This window comes from Physeter macrocephalus, chromosome 20 (genome assembly GCF_002837175.3).
Source record: "Physeter macrocephalus isolate SW-GA chromosome 20, ASM283717v5, whole genome shotgun sequence".
Taxonomy (NCBI): domain Eukaryota; kingdom Metazoa; phylum Chordata; class Mammalia; order Artiodactyla; family Physeteridae; genus Physeter; species Physeter macrocephalus.
In genome coordinates this window covers 58,233,744-58,253,088 of record NC_041233.1, presented here as the reverse complement: position 1 = coordinate 58,253,088, position 19,345 = coordinate 58,233,744, and the positions used below count along the sequence as shown (strand labels likewise).

Here is a 19,345-nt window from a genome sequence, read left to right as displayed (position 1 = left end):
GGTGGGTTGGTTGGTTGGTTTTTACATAGTTGGCAACATACAGTCATGCATTACAATTTTTTTTTTCATTCCACAGTATGCCTGAAGCTCTTTCCATGTCTTATTTGCTTTGTATCCTTAGCACTCTGAAAGATGCCTTATGCATAGTAGGTGCTTATTAAGTAAATATTTTTGGAATTCCTTTCCTTACTCTGTTAGCCTTACTGTTTTAATTTTCCTTGAGCCTGATCTAAACGTTTATCTAACTGTATGTCTCCCCTACCCTTCTATCCCTTTCGTTTTTTAAAATTTTGTCTTTTCTCAGGAGGATTTCTAAACAATGGGAAGTGATTAGGTTGATTTTACATGCTCCTAGGGTTTTCTCTATGCCAAGAAAAGTCTACCTTTCAGTCTGCTTATTAGAGATTTCCTGCTATACGCAAGTGAACTTGACTTTTCAGAACTTTTCGAAGGTTACATCACTGCCACTGTCCAATTTTCTGGAGCTGACTTGGCAGAATGGATGCAGTCTATAAATTGACATTGTAACTGTGGTTCCAAACCAGGGCTATTTTTCTGACAGCCTTCATTCTTTTCTTTTAACTTAAACCTTCATTATTTATTGAGTTGATAAAAAAGGAAGAACAAAAGGAAGATCTGAAATATTTCTTTAACAAACTAGCAAAATGGATGTATCTCCATATCTATATGAGTCGTAGGAGAGATTTGGGGGACAATTGACTTTGAAGAATTTGACATGCTTGTTAGAGATTGTTGAGGTACCTTTGAAAAGTTTCTGGTGTGATGCTATTTTTTTTTTTTGCGTTACGCGGGCGTCTCACTGTTGTGGCCTCTCCCGTTGCGGAGCACAGGCTCCGGATGCGCAGGCTCAGCAGTCATGGCTCATGGGCCTAGCCGCTCCGCGGCATGTGGGATCTTCCCGGACCGGGGCACGAACCCGTGTCCCCTGAATTGGCAGGAGGACTCTCAACCACTGTGCCACCAGGGAAGCCCCTGGTGTGATGCTTTTTGAGTTGTATCTTGAACTTGCAGAGACCTCTAGAAGAGCCAGGTAGTTGGATTCATAACATAAGAAGGGCTTCATCCCATGTTAGTATTACAGGTGGGAAATCTTGGTACTGAAAAGTTAAATTGTAGTTCTAACCTTATCAGGTACTGATTTAACCATGGGTATGCTCTTGGGTAACCAAATATTAACTAACTTTTCTCTTCACTGTTTTCAGTAGGTTTGCCAGGATGGTGGATAAAAATATTTACATCATTCAAGGGGAAATTAGCATTGTGGTTGGGGCCATCAAACGAAATGCGCGATGGAGCACCCATACTCCACTGGTAAGTGGGCAGTGGGCAGAGAACCTGGTCACTGAGTTGCTGTAGGGGATCTGGTGCGTGGTTAAAACAGTAATCAATTTCCTGGTAATAACGATAATAGTAGGAATTCAGCATTTTTCAGAAGGGTTTCTAGGACCCTTTTGTTTTATTTCAACTAGAGTCAAATTTATAAGCTGTGTTTTTGTCTCTGGAAGCCAAAAGATGATACCATTTTTCTTCTAGCTGTTTTCATAAACAACTTAAGCTAACACTTGGGATCTCTTTAATATGCCTAAAAATGTCAGAAAGATTCCTTATCTTCTTATTCCCAAGAACTATAATTAGCTATCAAATTCATTTCAGTTAGTTTAGTTATTGATACATGGAATATGGCTTGGTATTGGTACTCCTTGGGAATTCAGCAAGTTTTCTTACATAGAGCAGACCATATCTTGCCAATCAGATGAGTAAGATTACTTGTTGTAAAGCTGACTTTCTTTATTGCATTTGTATGTTCAAGGATATTTTTTGTACAGCCGTGTAAGACAATTTTTGGTACAATTGTAAAATCCAGTTTAGACATTTCCAACTTGGTGAATATGTATATGTGTGTTTAGAAATTTCTTATGTTTATTTATAAAAGTGGATTGTATTAAAAGTACGAATGGAGTCAGGAATGTCTTAGAAATGAATATGTGTGATTATAATGACTATGAAGAAAGAAAAGATAGAATAATACATACATCTTAGTCTGTATGTCTCGGTCTGTTTGGGATGCTCTAACCAAATACCAGAGACTGGGTAGCTTATAAACAACAGATTTTTTTTTTTCTTTAAACAACAGATATTTATTTTTGGGGGCTGGAAGTTCAAGATCAGGATGTCAGCATGCTCGGGTGAGGGACTTCTTCTGGGTCTCAGACTTCTCATCGTGTCCTCACATGGTAGAAGGGCAAGGGAGCACTCTTGGGCCTCTTGTATAAAAGGCATTAATTCCATTCATGAGGACTCTGCCCTCATGACCTGATCACCCACCTTAGAATTTCAACATAGAAGTTCTTTTTTTTTTTTTGTGGTCGCGCCATGTGGCGTGTGGGATCTTAGTTCCCCAACCAGGGATCAAACCCGCGCCCCCTGAAGTGGAAGCACAGAGTCTTAACCACTGGGAAGTCGCCAGGGAAGTCCCAACGTAGAAGTTTTGAGGGAACACAAACATTCAGACCATAGCACATATAAAGGACCTAGCAATCTATGGTAGCTTGAGTGCTATGGTCATGGTGTAGGTTAAGCTTAGTATTTCAGTATGTACTGTTTTAGGTAAGCCCAGAATACTTCTGTGAGATAAGAGATTAGGGAAGTGGAAAAATGAACTATAGCTAACTTTCTTTTCTTCAGAAGGAAAACTGAATTTTCTGGTTGGCTTCAGAGAAAGAGCCCTTGATCTGTCCTTTATTTCCTCTTTCCTCTTGGCCTGATAATGAATTTTTTTTTTTTTTAATTTATGTGTTACAGGATGAAGAACGGGATCCTCTGCTGCATAGTTTCAGTCATCTAAAGGAGGTTTTAAACAATGTAACAGGTAAGTGTGTTTGATTTATTGCAGGGATGGACAGACTTTTTCTGTAAAAGACTATATAATAAATATTTTAGGCTTTGCAGGCTGTAGCAACTGTGCAACTACTCAACTCTGCCATTGTAGCTTAAATGCAGACTCAGATAATACTTAAATGAATGAGTGATAAATAAAATTTTCTTTTAAAAAACAGGCTGCAAGCCAGGTTTAGCCCACGGGTGTAGTTTGCTCTGGTTTACTTTATTGCTGATTCTTCCTAGAGTTCCAGGTAGAGTGTCCCATTTTAGTAGGGAATCAGCATTCATACAATTATAAACTTCCTTCATTGCTTGAGTTATAAATAAGTTATTTTTGGCTATTTTTTGGTTTGGTTTTGTTTTGCTTTAACTACTTTCTTTCTCTAACTTATGTATTCCATAAAATAGGAAGTTGATGGCACAAGTGAAGTTTTTCATACTTGCAGCAAAACCCTTTTCTTATAGAAAATCATTGTTGGTTTTAGGGCCTTAGCTCTCTGTAATGCAGATCTTTTAGTCTTCTCTTGTTCCCAGAATCTTTTGTGTCACACACTCTGCCCCTGTTTTCCTAATCATAATTATGTTACATAATATTCATGTGTTTAGAATTTTCAAAGCCACTTTCACATTTATTACTGTATTGAACTTTTTCTTCATTTTTTTATTTATTTATTTTTTGGATGGGGAACTTCATTTTTTCTTCTAGTTTCATTGAGATGTAATTGACCTACAGCACTGTGTAAGTTTAAGGTGTACATGTGCTTTGACTTACATACATTATGAAATGATTACCACAGTAAGTTTAGTGAACATCTGTCATCTCATATAGATTCAAAATTAAAGAAATAGAAAAAAAAAATTTTTTTTCCTTGTGATGTAAAACTCTTAGGATTTACTCTCTTAACAACTTTCGTATATAACATACAGCTGTGTTAATTATATTTATAATGTTGTACGTTACATTCCTAGTACTTATTTATCTTATAACTGGAAGTTTGTACTTTTTGGCTAATTTCATCCAGTTCCTCCTTCCCCCACCCCCTGCCTCTGGTAATCACAAACCTGATCTCTTTTTCTGTGAGTTGTTTGTTTTTGAAATAGAATTGACCTACAATACTATATTAGTTCCTGTTATACAACATTGTGATTTGATATTTCTGTATATTTCAAAATGATCACCATGGTAAGTCTAGTTACCATACCTTATTGAACTTTTACACAGCCCTGTTGGGGAGGCATGTTAGATATTGTCCCCTTTTTATGAATGAAGTTGAAGCCCAGAGATGTTTTAAGTGATTTAGCTGAGGTCACACTGATCCTAAGAAGCGGAGTCAAAACTCCATCAGAGTTTCCGTCAGAATTCAGGCCCCTGATGCCTGGTTTAGTGCCCTGTTCTGCATTGCTTCTGTTCTTACAGTTAGAGGAGAAGGTACACAGGAAGTGCCTTATATTATGTATAAAAACATGTCAAGGGAGAAGGCAAGTCTCAACACTTCAGGTTTTTCAAGGGGGTATATGTAGACCTAAAGGGAAAGCCTCTGAGCCGTGTTCCTCTGTTGACTATAAAGGGCTTTTGCAGTGTATAACTCTGGAATGGTTTTAGCTAGTAACATATCTAAGACCACAAATGAAATAGTTTTTAAAGCTTTTGCAAATTAAATAAATAATAAATGAACAAATAAATTTTTCCTTTCATGAGAAATGTATCAATAGGAGAATATTTGGAGAAAAATTCCTTTTTACTTTCCTAAACATGGGCAGAAGTTGTCTAAAGATTCCCTACATGTTTCTTTAAAGGAGCAAATTCTACTCAGTTAAAAAGTGTTGGCAGTATTAGCCAAGAACAATCAAGTAGTATAGAGGTGGTTGTTGTTAGCTGGTTAGCAGGGCTAATGCAACTAGGTGGCATGTTCCCATTTTATGGCCTGTACTGTAAGTGATTTGGCTGCTTTAGAAAATTGGTGGCTTGCACAGATTTTTTTTTTTTAATCGAAGTATGGTTGATTTACAGTGTTGTGTTAATTTCTGCTGTACAGCAAAGTGACTCAGTTATACATGTATACATTCTTTTTTATATTCTTTTCCATTATGGTTCATCCCAGGATACTGAATATAGTTCCCTGTGCTATACAGTAGGACCTTGTTGTTCATCCATTCTATATGTAATAGTTTGCATCTACTAACTCCAAACTCCCACTCCATCTCTCCCCTTCCCCCACCCCCCGAAACCACAAGTCTGTTCTGTGAGTCTGTTTCTGCTTCTTAGGTAGGTTAATTTGTGTCATATTTTAGACTCCACATACAAGTGATATCATATGGTATTTGTCTTTTTTTTTTAATCGAAGTATGGTTGATTTACAGTGTTGTGTTAATTTCTGCTGTACAGCAAAGTGACTCAGTTATACATGTATACATTCTTTTTTATATTCTTTTCCATTATGGTTCATCCCAGGATACTGAATATAGTTCCCTGTGCTATACAGTAGGACCTTGTTGTTCATCCATTCTATATGTAATAGTTTGCATCTACTAACTCCAAACTCCCACTCCATCTCTCCCCTTCCCCCACCCCCCGAAACCACAAGTCTGTTCTGTGAGTCTGTTTCTGCTTCTTAGGTAGGTTAATTTGTGTCATATTTTAGACTCCACATACAAGTGATATCATATGGTATTTGTCTTTCTCTTTCTGACTTACTTTACTTAGTATGATAATCTCTAGTTGCATCCATGCTGCTGCCAGATCTTTTCAACTTTTCAGATAAAGTGTACACATCCCAATTAAAAAGAAAACGTAGTGAGTGGATATTTACAACTCTTTTTGGTGGGTCAGAGTTCAGAGTATTGTCTTTCTAAGAGAGTTAAGGGGATTAAACAAGTTAATACATTTGGAAACTTTTGGCAAGCATTTTATAGACAGCTAGGAATTGTTGTTATAAGTGGCTGGGGACACCTTAAAATGGCTGAGGTCAGACTGGAGTAGTCTTGTAGGCTTTTTGGGCACGCTGCAGACCTGGAGGAGCTGAGGTGGTGCTGCTATCCTGACTGAGCCACATTTCCTACTTGCCATCCAATCCATATCCCACATTTGTTTTCTCCATTCTGACATATCCCAAGACTTCAGTTCAGAGACTGTATCTGTGGTGAATAGTGCAGTCCAGGATTTGGAGTCTAGACCATCTAAGAGCTACCACAGTTGAGTCTGCTGCCTAATTTTCTTACATCTTTGGGTTAGGAATCCAGATTATCTTCTGCTTGAAACTATTAAAACCAGAATGCGCTGAGGAGCCAGTTCTGTCAGTGGTACTAGGAACATAGCTGGGTGTTGCCAAGCTTTCCCTCAGAGCAAGGAAGAAGGTTGTAGTATTTTCCAGGGCCCAACAGCTGTGGCAGATGTTGAAATGGTGCCTGCCAAGGTTGCCCCATTGTTCTTGGGTTTTAGCATATTACCTGCCTGAGAAAATAACAGAGTGGACCCAAAATAGAGCATTTCATGGTCTTCTGATTGGTTCTGACCCCCCACATAGTGCTGGCTTCCAGGAACAGGTTTATGGGTCAGCTGCCCCTGTGGTCCTGGACTCTGCAATCCATGACCAATTTCTTGTTTCTTTTACCAAAACAAACAGATTTTTCTGATTGGCAGTGTCAGGAGGACTGCTTTCTTGGAAGCCTGTTAACGGTTGGAGGCTGGGAAAGGGTTTTGAACTTGGAGAGAGAGACTGAAGGGACTGCGTGTGCTTTGTGACCGGGAATGTTGTACCACTTAGTTTGGAGGAAGTATGGCAGGAATTCTAAGACTCTATTCAGTTTAACTCATGAAAATGACTTGGGCTTGGTCTCTTTTTACAAAGGCTTTCTATTTGCACTTTTCTAGTTTATTTGCTGGCTGGGTTGATTAAGAATATTACTAATGGAAATAGGTGGTTCATTGGACATTGTCAGTCAACCTAAATGATTTTGTCTCTTTTCTTGTAAGCAGTCAGAATTTTTTACGGACATAAGCGCTACCTACTCCTCCAGGAACATTATCTGAGCATTGTGAAGGAAATTAGTCCACTGTCTCTAGTAAGTTTAGCAAGTCCATATCAGTTATTCTCACAGATATGTCTCTGGACTACATTTGCAGTCAGTATTTGCCTAAAATGCATGACAGCTGGATGCTCTGTAACATCTAGAGTAATAGAATAGTCTAATACCAAATCTAAAGAGAGGGTTGCACTTGGAAGGTATGGAGTGCCTAAGAGCAAAGTTTGCATATTGGTACTTTGGATAAAGCCATAGCTCACCACCAGTGAGACTTGACTGCTACCCCTCATTTGGTCTTTCATTTCTCTTAGGAATCCTTTAGGAGGTCATTATGAAGGAGTTAAAGCAGATGTGTGGTTGCCAGGAGCTGGGAGTGGGCATGGGGAGTAACTGCTAATGGTTATAGGGTCTCCTTTGGGGGTGATGAAAATGTTCTGGAATTAGATAATGATGATGGTTGTACCGCTTTGTGAATATACTAAAAACCATTGAAGTGTATACTTTAGAAGGGTGAATTTTATGGCATATGAATTATATCTTAATTTTTTTTGTTTGTTTGTTTGTTTGCGGTACGCGGGCCTCTCACTGTTGTGGCCTCTCCCGTTGCGGAGCACAGGCTCCGGACGCGCAGGCTTAGCAGCCATGGCTCACGGGACCAGCTGCTCCGCGGCATGTGGGATCTTCCCAGACCAGGGCACGAACCCGTGTACCCTGCATCAGCAGGCGGACTCTCAACCACTGCACCACCAGGGAAGCCCTATCTTAATTTTTTTTTTAACATCTTTAGTGGGGTATAATTGCTTTACAATGGTGTGTTCGTTTCTTTTGGAAGGTCTGAGGTCTTCTGCCAGCGTTCAGTGGGTGTTCTATGGGAGCAGTTCCACGTGTAGATGTATTTCTGATGTATCTGTGGGGAGGAAGATGATCTCCGCGTCTTAGTCTTCTGCCATCTTCTCTCCTCTCCCTATCTTAATTTTTTTAAATAGCAAATGTACACTGGAAAAGTAATGGTACTTGCCAGTTCTTTCTCAAGGCTCAGAGCCATGAAGGGAAGCCTCTGACTATAGTTGCTGCTGTGCTTTGAACCCATTGCCCAGCAAAGGCAGCATAAGGCTCTGTTCAGCCTCCTAGCCCAGTCTGTCCTTTTATGTCTCTCTCATTAACTCAAGAAGCACATGGTTTTTATATTTAAATTTATTCAAGCTGTAATCTTTGACATTTGAGTTAGCTTTTTGTACAGTTTTGCATTTATAGTAATATATATTATGTATTTTCTCTATCCCCAAAGAATCCATTTTAATCTTTTCCGGATGCAAATTTCAGGCTCTCTTGTCCCATCTCCCCTCTCTTGCTCTCATTCCCCTCCCCCAACGGAGTGTGTTTGATCAGGTGTGGCAGGAATATCCACTGTCAAGCTGCGCCCTTTATATTAGTCAATATTATCCTTCTCCCCCCTTCCCTGTCTATCTGCCCCTTTGGGCTTTCCCAGTTGATTTATAATTTTGGAATTCTCATCGGAGTCTGTAATACAGTTTGTTCATTATTTAACCAAAACCTGTTTAATGAGCAGAGAGAGGCAATGTAAATGTTAGGCATGTTGCAGTGATGTACCTTTGTGCTTCTCAAAGCGGGTGGGTAAGTTAACTCTGTGCTGCCTGCAGGGCTGGGTTGTCCTGGCCTTAGGGGCAGAAGGACCAATGCCTCTCCCTTGCATCTGCCCAAGCCCTACCATGGGCTTAGATTCCAAAGACACATTTCCTTTTATCCTTTTAGAGATCTTGTTGGGGCACTTGCTTATTGGAGTTATCTCCAATGTCACAGTTAGACTGGATGGTAAGATCTGCGGCATGGGATAGGGGGATGAAAGGGAAAGTGAAATATTAGGATATTTCATACTGCTCTTGGTTTTAGGTCTGTGGAGAGCAGACCGTTTATTTTTATTTTTATAGCCACGCAGCACGGGATGTGAGATCTTAGTTCCCCAACCAGGGATCACACCCGTGCCCCCTGCCATGGAAGTGCACGGAGTCTTAAACATTGGACTGCCAGGGAAGTCCCCCCAGAGTAGACAGTTTAGAAGAATACTTCTAGCCAGCATTGTCTCTGGTCTTTGATCTCTTTGTTCCCAAATTAGGCAAGTCCTTGCAAGCCTTAGTACCCTTCATTCAGTATAACTTCATGGACAAGGCTCTAGTCAGTTGTGATTTGTGGTGTTTGGCTGTGGTCATTTGCCTTCAGATTGAGGCTGCCTTTGTCCTTGGTCTTTAAACTTAGATCATTACAAAGAAATTCTTTTCCAGAAAATTTTTGATTTAAAGCACAGAGAGAAGAACAGTCTAAAAGTATCACAACCAGAATCTTCTCTTAAGGAATCACCTGTTAATGACTTTAAAGCCTTCAGGGCCAGGGCTTGAGGAAGACCTCTTTAGTGGTGTGTGTCAGGGGTGGTGGTGGTGGGGAGGGTAGTGAGTTTGCCTTTGGAGATATAACCCCTGGCTGGCCTTTTTAATTCTGAGGACCTATGGGGTTTGGGGGTATTTAGCATAAAACTAATATGGTCTTGAGGCTCAGTATAAGCACCTGTATTAAACTATGGAACTGTTGTAGCTGCTTAGACCTTTCTTTCTGAGATTCACCAAGTTTTGGATTTCTTCTGGGTCTACCTTGTTGAATTGCTTCTAACCAATATTTATTGAATATCTGCTATGTGCTAGACATTTTGCTTAGGCACTTAGGCACTGGATTTATAATGGTAAACAAACTTCCTGCCCTTGTAACCACTGGTTTTTAAGACTAGTGGCTCTAGCTGACCATTCCAAGGCTTGTAGCCTCTACTCTGTGCCATATGGTTCCCTATCAGGTATGGAATAGGCGAGAGTGAATGAGAAAAATCTATTGCCATCTTTTCTTACTCCCACTTTTTCCCTTGCTAACAGATAAGCCAAAGAAATGAACAGAAATTTAGCTCATATATTTGCTTATTTGGCTTTCTCATGTAAAGCTGTTCTGGCCAGAGTTTAGGTATTCCCAAAGACATTGGTGGGTTTGCATATTGTAACTCTGAGGGATAAGATATTTGAGGGATAGGATATTTCTTTACTGTGCTTACCTGGACAGCAAGATATGGTGTGCTTGAGTTTAAGAGGGAGAAGCAGGTGCCTGGAGAGAGTGGATGTATCAGGAGTTTATTTAAATATAGTTTATCCTGGACAAACACACCTGTAGGGTACTGTCTGTCTCAAGCTTTGTGAATTCAGAATCTGAGCTAGGAGGTTTGAATCCATGTAACCTCCAGAGGTTTACAGAGAACATTTAAACAGAGTCTGAAAGCCAACCTGGGAGGAACTATGACTTAACACCTGTTTGGCTTAGGCCTCATAGAAATAGCCTTCTAAGTTGAAGCAAAACTCTTCCAGGATGCCTCATACCTCAAGTTAATCTGTTTCAGTTGGAACATGGGAAAGTGTAGTGAAGAGATTTTAGTAGTCACTGTCAGGAAAAAGATTGAGTAAGGGTAATATTTGAAAAAAAAAAATTTTCTGTTAGAGCTACCATCTCCCTAGAGTAAGCAATACATCATTATTAATCAGCATGAGAAGAAGGTTGAATGAGTCACTAACTTTTTTTTTTTATTTTGGCCATGCTGCGGCTTGTGGGATCTTAGTTCCCCAGCCAGGGATCAAACCCGGGCCCCTGGCAGTGGAAGCTCAGAGTCCTAACCACTGGACCACCAGGAAATTCCCCGAGTCATTAGCTTTGACCCACTTGGAAATGAGCTGGTGAATTGTTCAAGGCCTAAGTGGAGGCTGAAAGAACCAAGTATGATAAATTTTGGCAGACAAATTTATGTAATGGGCTAAGTATTAGAAGAGGCAAGGTTGGGCACACTTATATAAGTATCTCTTTCCTGTGCCCTTTTTTTTTTTTTTTTTGGCCACGCCATGCAGCATGCGGGATCTTAGTTCCCTGACCAGGGATTGAACCTGTGCCCCCTGCAGTGTAAGTGTGGAGTCTTAACCACTGGACTGCCAGGGAAGTCCCTCCTGTGCCCTTTTTGTGTTTCTCGTTGTATAATAAAATACATGACTATATTAGTTTGGAGATTGTTGAGTAGCACATTAGGGTGTGACTTGAATTTGAGTCACGCTGACTTTGGCAATTTGGAATCTTGGTAGCTTGAGTAGCCTCAGTCTTGCGGGCATTTGAGCACAGTTAGGGAAAATAAAGGTACTGTGATTCTTTTTCCCTTAGGGAATATTCATATCAATAAATGGCTTCCAGAGGCCTGTATTTTGATGACTTAACTTTGTCATTTCTTTTTACTGGGGCTTTCCCCAAATGATCTGAACCTTCTTCATTTGACACTTCTAAACCAAGAAGTTCTTCTAAACATTTATTTGTCCTCAGGATTATAAAATGAAGACTTTCTTGAGAAGAAGCAGTTCTGTGTAGTCTGGCTTCTTATTGGTCCAGCTCTCCCTTTTTCTCTCCCTAGTGCTCAAACACACTTATCCATTAAAACTAGTCTCCTGGCACATTTTCCACTACTTGTATCTGAAAGGAAGTTGTGAAAAAAAGGGCTTTTTTTGGCTGTGCTGCACAGCTTGTGGGATCTTAGTTCCCCAATCAGGGATTGAACCTGCACCCTTGGCAGTGAAAGCGCAGAGTCCTAACCAGTGGACCACCAGGGAAGTCCCAAAAAGGGCATTCTTAATAGCTCAGCTCTCAAAATCAGAAGCAAAGAACCTAATTTCTAGTAGAGTTTGGGGGACAGAGTAACAGTGAGGTGTGTGGTGGGTATCGGTGCTGCCGGTATTGCTCTCATTGACATTGTCCTCTTTAGCACAGCCACCTCTCGAGACCTGAAATTTCTCTCTGGGTATGTGCTCAACTTGCCATGACGGCAGTCAGATGAGTTAAAAGAGGGAAAGCCAGCTGCTGCTTTCTTTTTAACAAGGAGGCAGGCAGAGTCCCTTTCTTCTTTTCCACCCACTCAAACTCAGGGCAAGTGCCAAGAGGGTTTCAGAAGAAGCCAGGTGTTTGAAATTCAGTGTGCAGTTTTGATTAGGAGAGATAGTATAGAGTTATTTGTCTCAGCTTTACCTTCTCTAACCACCTCTCTATGCTCATAGATGCTCAGTTGGTCACCCCAGTTTCTAAAATGATATTGGATATGTTTATGGAAAGGGTGAGTGCATTTGTTTTTGTTTCTTTACTTTGGTCTTTGGAAGTCTGAAGGACTTAGATGGACAAGCACTCCTGGCTGCCTGTTGGCTGGCTTCTCAGTGCATGCCTCTTCTGTAACACCAGCCTTCTGTTACCACTGTTACCACTGTAGTTTGAGTTGTGAAAGGCTGCCACATGTGCACATATCACAACTGACCTTTCCTTGTTCCACGCTTGATGAGCAATTACTTGCCCGTGTGTAGAACTCACATTATTGCTTTGGGTTTCTGGCCCAATGTGAAGTGGGGCCGTCTAGGAAGTGGACTGATAGACTGTACATCAGAGGGCAATAAATTGGCATTTGATTTGGTGGAAAGGCAGGGCCAGATGTAGTGTGGGAGCAAGTTTTTTTCTGCAGCCATGTAGCTTGCTTCCAGGTGTCCTGGAAAGCAGCTTGGGAACTGGAGGCTAAGGGTAGTTGGGGACATTAATTGGTGAGGAAGAGGATCAAAAGGACTTTAATGTTATCTGTGATGGGCCCTGAATTGGGAAAAATCATCTAAAAGTAGAGGGACAAAATGAAATTTTCCTGACACTAGTAGGAATTTTTCAACTGATTATTCTTCCTTTTCAAGTAAAGTGAGTTATTAATTGGCAGAAAAATATAAAACTTGGGAGACTCTTGACAAAGCGTTGCAGAATAAGAAAGCCTTATTCCATGTGAGCTTTTTCGTGAAGGTTCATTCTACTCTTTGGGCCACAGGTTTAAGAAAACTGCCTCCATACTGGTAATAAAGTGAGAGCTAAGATAATACTATTTTTTAAATATTTATTTATTTATTTATTTAGGTTGCTCCTGGTCTTAGTTGCAGCATGCGGACTCTTAGTTGTGGCATGAGGACTTCTTAGTTGCGACATGCAAACTCTTAGTTGTGGCATGCATGCAGGATCTAGTTCCCCAACCAGGGATCGAATGCCGGCCCCCTGCACTGGGATCACGGCATCTTACCCCCTGGACCACCAAGGAAGTCCCAGAGAGCTAAGATAATATGATGACTGCCCTGCTGTGGGCTAGAGTGGTATCTTCAGACTACAGGTTGCATTCTATTAATGAATTGTAATATCATTTTAAAGGGTTGCACAACATTTTTTCCTCAAATTTTAGTATGAAAAATTTCAAACACAGCAAAATTGAAATAATACAACAGTGACCACCTACATCCCACACTTGGGTCAAAATTATTAATATTTAGCCATAATTTGCTTTATCAATATATATGTGTGTATATTTTTCATACACCATTTGAAAATAAGTTGCAGATGTGTTGATATTTCAGCATGCATCCTAAATAAGGACATTCTTCTACATAATCATAGTACCATTGTCACACCTAAGAAACTTAACAGTAATTTACCAATATTAGCTAATATCCAGTCCATGTATTAAAATTTCCTTTTTGTTCCCCAACTGCCTTTTATAGCTATAGCTGGTTTTACAAACCAAAATCCAAGCAGAATTCTCATTTCATTAGGTAGCTATATCTCTTTAGACTTTAAAAATCTAATACAGTTTTCTCCACCCTATTGTTTTTTTTCTTGGCATTGACTTTTTGAAGAGACCAGGCCATTTATCTTTAGAATGTTCTATATTCTGGGTTTGTCTGTGTCCTTGTGGTGTCATTTAACTTGTGACTCTGTCTCATATATTTCCATTCTAGAAGTTAGGATTAAAAGCTTAATTTGATTCAGGTTAAACATTTTTGGCAAGAGTATTTCATAGATGATACTGTGTACTTCATATTCTATCACCACAGGAGGCACATACTGTCAAGTAGTCCCACTGTTGGTGGTGTTAAATTTGATTACTTGCTTCTGGTGGTGACTGCCATATCTCCTCACTGTAAAATAAATTTATTTTTCTCTTTGCAATTGGTAGATAATCTGTGAAGTAGTAATTTGGCACCTTGTGAATTATCCTGTCTCTAATATCCTTTTACCCACTCCTAGTTGTGGCATGCATGCGGGATCTAGTTCCCCAACCAGGGATCGAATGCCGGCCCCCTGCACTGGGATCACGGCGTCTTACCCCCTGGACCACCAATGAAGTCCCAGAGAGCTAAGATAATATGATGACTGCCCTACTGTGGGGTAGTAGGTACCACAACTAAGAGTTCGCATGTCACAACTAAGAAGTCCTCATGCCACAACTAAGAGTCCACATGCTGCAACTAATATCTCTAATATCCTTTTACCCAATGATCACCCACTGGTGAATTTTTGCCAGAATTCACTTATTTCACTGGGGGGGAGGGGGTTTGCAGAATGATGATATTCTAATTCTGTCATTCTTTCTACATTATTAGCTGGCAGTGTCTAGAATAGCTTTCCTTCACAAACTGGAGGATGAACCAGTTTCTCCTGAAAAGGCAAGGAAAATGCTTAATTCTTTCTCTTAAATTGCCAGTTTTCAGGTAAGGAGTTTGTGTAATAATGACCACTGATGGTGACAAGTAAGTTTTCCCCCTTTTGGAGGGCTTGTGAATTTTTATTTATTCAGTGTTTGCAGTTAATTTCATTTATGATTATTTTTGGTGCTCAAGTAATTCCAAATTTGATCAGTGAGAGCCCCTTCAAACTAGTTCCTTTGATATAATCCCTTTGAGCACTTCCTTGCTTTCTGGTACCAGCTGTGGGCATTAAAAGGAATAGAATAGAGGGCTTCCCTGGTGGTGCAGTGGTTGCGAGTCCACCTGCTGATGCAGGGAACACGGGTTCGTGCCCCGGTCCGGGAAGATCCCACATGCCGTGGAGTGGCTGGGCCCGTGGGCCATGGCCGCTGAGCCTGTGCTTCCGGACCCTGTGCTCCGCAACGGGAGAGGCCAAAACAGTGAGAGGCCCGCGTACCACAAAAAAAAAAAGAAAGGAAAAAGAAAACTAGTAGAGGGGAAAAATAAAATAAAAATAATCAGTTTGAAAGGAAAAAAAAGAGACAAATATATGAAACAATAGAAAACAAAATGGCAAATTTAGACCGAAATAAATTAGTAATTATTTCACACACACACACACACACACACACACACACACACACACACACACACAAAGGAATAGAATAGAAAGTATCAGTGCATCACACATAATAAGGATAAATATTGTTTGGGGAAACTTTTGTTTTCAGTTAGAGACGTGTATGTTCTGGGTTACAGTGCAAACTGTATCTTTCTGTAGGTCATGATAAAAAAAAAACTTTGAAAGCCCTGGTAAGAGAGCCCTATCTTATCTATCTGTTCATTTCTTTATTTACTTAAAGATCTCTTTTCTCCCCCCAGCTTTATTGAGATATAATTGACATATAACATTATGTAAGTTTAAGGTGTACAGCGTGATGATTTGAATCACATATATTTTGCAAAATGATTACCACAATTATGTTAGTTAACACATCCATCACCTCACATAATTACAGTTTGTGTGTGTGTGTGTGTGTGTGTGTGTGTGTGTGAAGAACATTTAAGATCTATTCTCTTAGCAACTTTCAAGTATATAATACATTATTGTTAACTATAGTCACCATGCTGTATATTAGATCCTCAGAACTTATTCATCTTACAACTAGAAGCTTATACCCTTTGACCAACATCTCCCCATTCCCTACAACACCCAGCCCCTTGGCAACCACAATTCTACCTTCTGTTTATATGAATTTGTTTTTTTTAGATTTCACATGTAAATGAGATTATACATTATTTATCTTCCTCTGTCTGATGTATTCAATTAGCATAATGTCCTCAAGGTTCATCTATGTTGTTACAAATGACAGGATTTCCTTTTTTTTGTTTATGGCTGAAGCAGTTCTATTTATATGGTCGTTTCTCTCTGGATGAATCAGCTTTTGCAAGGCAGAGGTTAATTTGAGACCATTTGAATCATAACAGTCCTGGAGAATGTTATGATTTCCCCCAAAGAAATAATGATTGTGGATGTAATTGTGACTAACTAGTCTCTTTGCACCTTGTACCTTATCTGTTTTATGTGATGTTAAGCTGATTGTTCAGGAAAGGGGGATAGCATATCATGTTAGACATGGCCTGGGCTGGCCATCCTTTCAGTTCTTTTGGTGGGTCAAGGAGGGAGTAATTTGTGCTGGAAAGATTCCAGAACAGCATCTTTTCTAGGAACTTTGCTCTTGGCAGAAATTCATTTATCTACTAAGTCAACAAGTATTTCTCGAGCACATAATGTGTGCCAGACACTGAATTAGGTATTAAGAACCTAGTTTTCAAGGAGACCAACACAGTTCCTGTCCTCATAAAGTTTATGGTCTAGTGGGCTGTTGATTTGAGAAGCTCTGGAATTTGAGTGGACAGCTGAGCACTGGTTTGAAGTCTTCCCAGCTTCCACATGTGACCTCAGGAAATTGTTGTATGCCCTGGTGTGCTGAAAGAGGTTCTAGGGTGGTCAGAAGAACAGCACTTGTGTTTGTCTGCATTATCTATCCCACCCCCACTCTCTCCCCTAGCCTTGGCTACTTGGCAGTAACCATGTGCATGGCAGCTATTAGCTGCTTTAGGGCTTTGAAGTCTTAGGGCTCGATTAGTCCATTTATATTCATCTTTAATTAATCAGTCTGTGCATCTCAGAGCTGAACCGACTAAAATTGTACCACAGGATAAGATATCAATGGCTGGGGACTTCCCTGGTGGCACAGTGGTTAAGAATCCGCCTGCCAATGCAGGGGACATGGGTTCGAGCCCTGGTCCGGGAAGATCCCACGTGCTGCGGAGCAACTAAGCCCGTGTGCCACAACTACTGAGCCTGAGTGCCACAGTTACTGAGCCCGCATGCCATAACTACTGAATCCCGAGTGCCTAGAGCCTGTGCTCCGCAACAGGAGAACCACCACAATGAGAAGCCCGTGTACTGCAGTGAAGAGCAACCCCAGCTCACTGCAGCTAGAGAAAGCCCGCGCGCAGCAATGAACCCAACACAGCCAAAAATAAATAATAAATAAATAAATTTATTTTTTAAAAAAAGATATCAATGGCTGATTGTCTTTTCTAATAAAAATCAGCTTCTAATAAAATTTAGCTCTCAGGCTTGGGGCTTCTAACACGATTGTTAGGATTCTACAGTCTAGGGGCACAAAACGAAGATATTAATAGCTATTTAGCTAAGGTGCCGAAAGAATGAGGGGAATTCCCTGGCGGTCCAGTGGTTAGGACTCTGTGCTTTCACTGCTGAGGGCCCAGGTTGGGGAACCAAGATCCCTCAAGCTGCATGGTGTGGCCAAAAAAATAAAATGAAGTAAAAATTCATAACTTAATCAGGCCAACACTGTAAAAAAATAAATAAAAGAATGAGGGGCTTCCCTGGTGGTGCAGTGGTGAAGAATCCGCCTGCCAATGCAAGGGGACACGGGTTCGAGCCCTGGTCCGGGAAGATCCCACATGCTGCAGAGCAACTAAGCCCATGCACCACAACTACTGAGCCCGCGAGCCTAGAGCCCGTTCTCCGCAACAGGAGAAGTCACCGCAATGAGAAGCCCGCGCACCACAACGAAGAGTAGCCCCCACTCACCGCAACTAGAGAAAGCCCGGGCGCAGCAACGAAGACCCAGCACAGCCAAAAATAAATAAATAAAGAATGAGGAAAGTCCTTTTCTATAGCTCGAATCGGACAATCCCATTTTAAAAATAACATTAGCATTTTTTAGTAGCAACCCATTGTCTTTAGCCCAGCAGCCTCATATGAGGAAAAAAGTATCAAAACCCATGTGACTTTGGATAGGATTTGGCTTCAGATTAATACAACATACCATCGTATATTTATCTTGTGAATCCCAGAGAAAAGCACCCTTATTTAGAAGTAGCCCTTAAGAAACTTGGGTCCTTAGAGAGAATGCCCTTTAGAAATGTCCTTTTTCCTTAGGAAAAAAAAATGTATTCCTAGGATTTTCAAGGGTGGAAAGAGATAGTAAGGCAGTGAAGCAACTAAACAGTGGTTAAGGGCTTCTCTGGTGGCACAGTGGTTAAGAATCCTCCTGCCAATGCAAGGGGACACGGGTTCGAGCCCTGGTCCAGGAAGATCCCACATGCTGCGGAGCAACTAAGCACATGCGCCACAACTACTGAGCCCACACACCTAGAGCCCGTGCTGCACAACAAGAGAAGCCACTGCAATGAGAAGCCTGCGCACCGCAACGAAGAGTAACCCCCCCCTCGCCACAACTAGAGAAAGCCTGCGCACAGCAACGAAGACCCAATGCAGCCAAAAAAAACACACCAAAAAACAGTGGTTAAGATCTTTCTAAAAGAGAAAGTTGGAGGGACTTCCATGATGGCGCAGTGGTTAAGAATCTGCCTGCCAGTGCAGGGGACACAGGTTTGAGCCCTGGTCCAGGAAGATCCCACGTGCTGCGAAGCATCTAAGCCTGTGAGCCACAACTACCGAGTCTGCACTCTAGAGCCCATGAGCCACAACTACTGAGCCCTCATGCCGCACCTGCTGAAGCCTGCGCGCTCTAGAACCTGTGCTCTGCAACGAGAGAAGCCACCGCAATGAGAAGCCCGCACACCACAATGAAGAGTAGCCCCTGCTCGCTGTAGCTAGAGAAAGCCCATGTGCAGCAACGAAGACCCAACACATCCAAAAAAGAAAAAAGAAGGTTGGAGTATAAATGTATTCCACAAAAAGACCTGTGACCTATCATTTGCTTGATAGCTTATTATGTTTTTTTAAAATTTATTTTATTTATTTATTTTTGGCTGCATTAGGTTTTCGTTGCTCTGCGCGGGCTTTCTCTAGCTGCGGTGAGTGGAGGCTGCGGTGAGTGGAGGCTACTCTTCGTTGCGGTGCACGGGCTTCTCATTGCGGTGGCTTCTCTTGTTGTGGAGAACGGGCTCTAGGCTCGCGGGCTGAGTAGGTGTGGCTCGTGGGTTCTAGAGCGCAGGCTCAGTAGTTGTGGTGCACGGGCTTAGTTGCTCTGCGGCATGAGGGATCTTCCTGAACCAGGGCTCGAACCCGTGTCCCCTGCATTGGCAGGCAGATTCTTAACCACTGCGCCACCAGGGAAACCCGCTTATTATGTTTAAAGTGCAGTTCTTTCTCCTTTGCCTTTTTTCTGAGATGAGTGTACATCCAAGGTACATCGTTAATACCTACTATAGCCAAATACTTTTTGTGACCAGAGCCCAGTGACTCTGGCAGAGGATCCTGGTTCCCTCTGGCCCAGGAAGAGAAGTTTTCTTTTGGTTCA

At 41.2% G+C, this 19,345-nt stretch overlaps 1 protein-coding gene across 15 annotated transcripts in view; it reads left to right on the top strand.

The window, feature by feature from the left end:
* The first annotated feature begins 1,226 nt into the window (after nucleotides 1-1,226).
* Nucleotides 1,227-19,345, top strand: part of GBF1 (golgi brefeldin A resistant guanine nucleotide exchange factor 1) — a 111,407-nt gene continuing 93,288 nt past the window's right edge. For all 15 annotated transcript variants that reach the window (XM_055081205.1, XM_055081208.1, XM_028481748.1 and 12 more), the window contains exons 1-2: nucleotides 1,227-1,332; nucleotides 2,824-2,890. In XM_055081205.1, coding sequence (XP_054937180.1) covers nucleotides 1,237-1,332; nucleotides 2,824-2,890 — 163 coding nt within the window. In that variant the 5' untranslated portion in view covers nucleotides 1,227-1,236. The remainder of the gene's footprint in view (nucleotides 1,333-2,823; nucleotides 2,891-19,345) is intronic.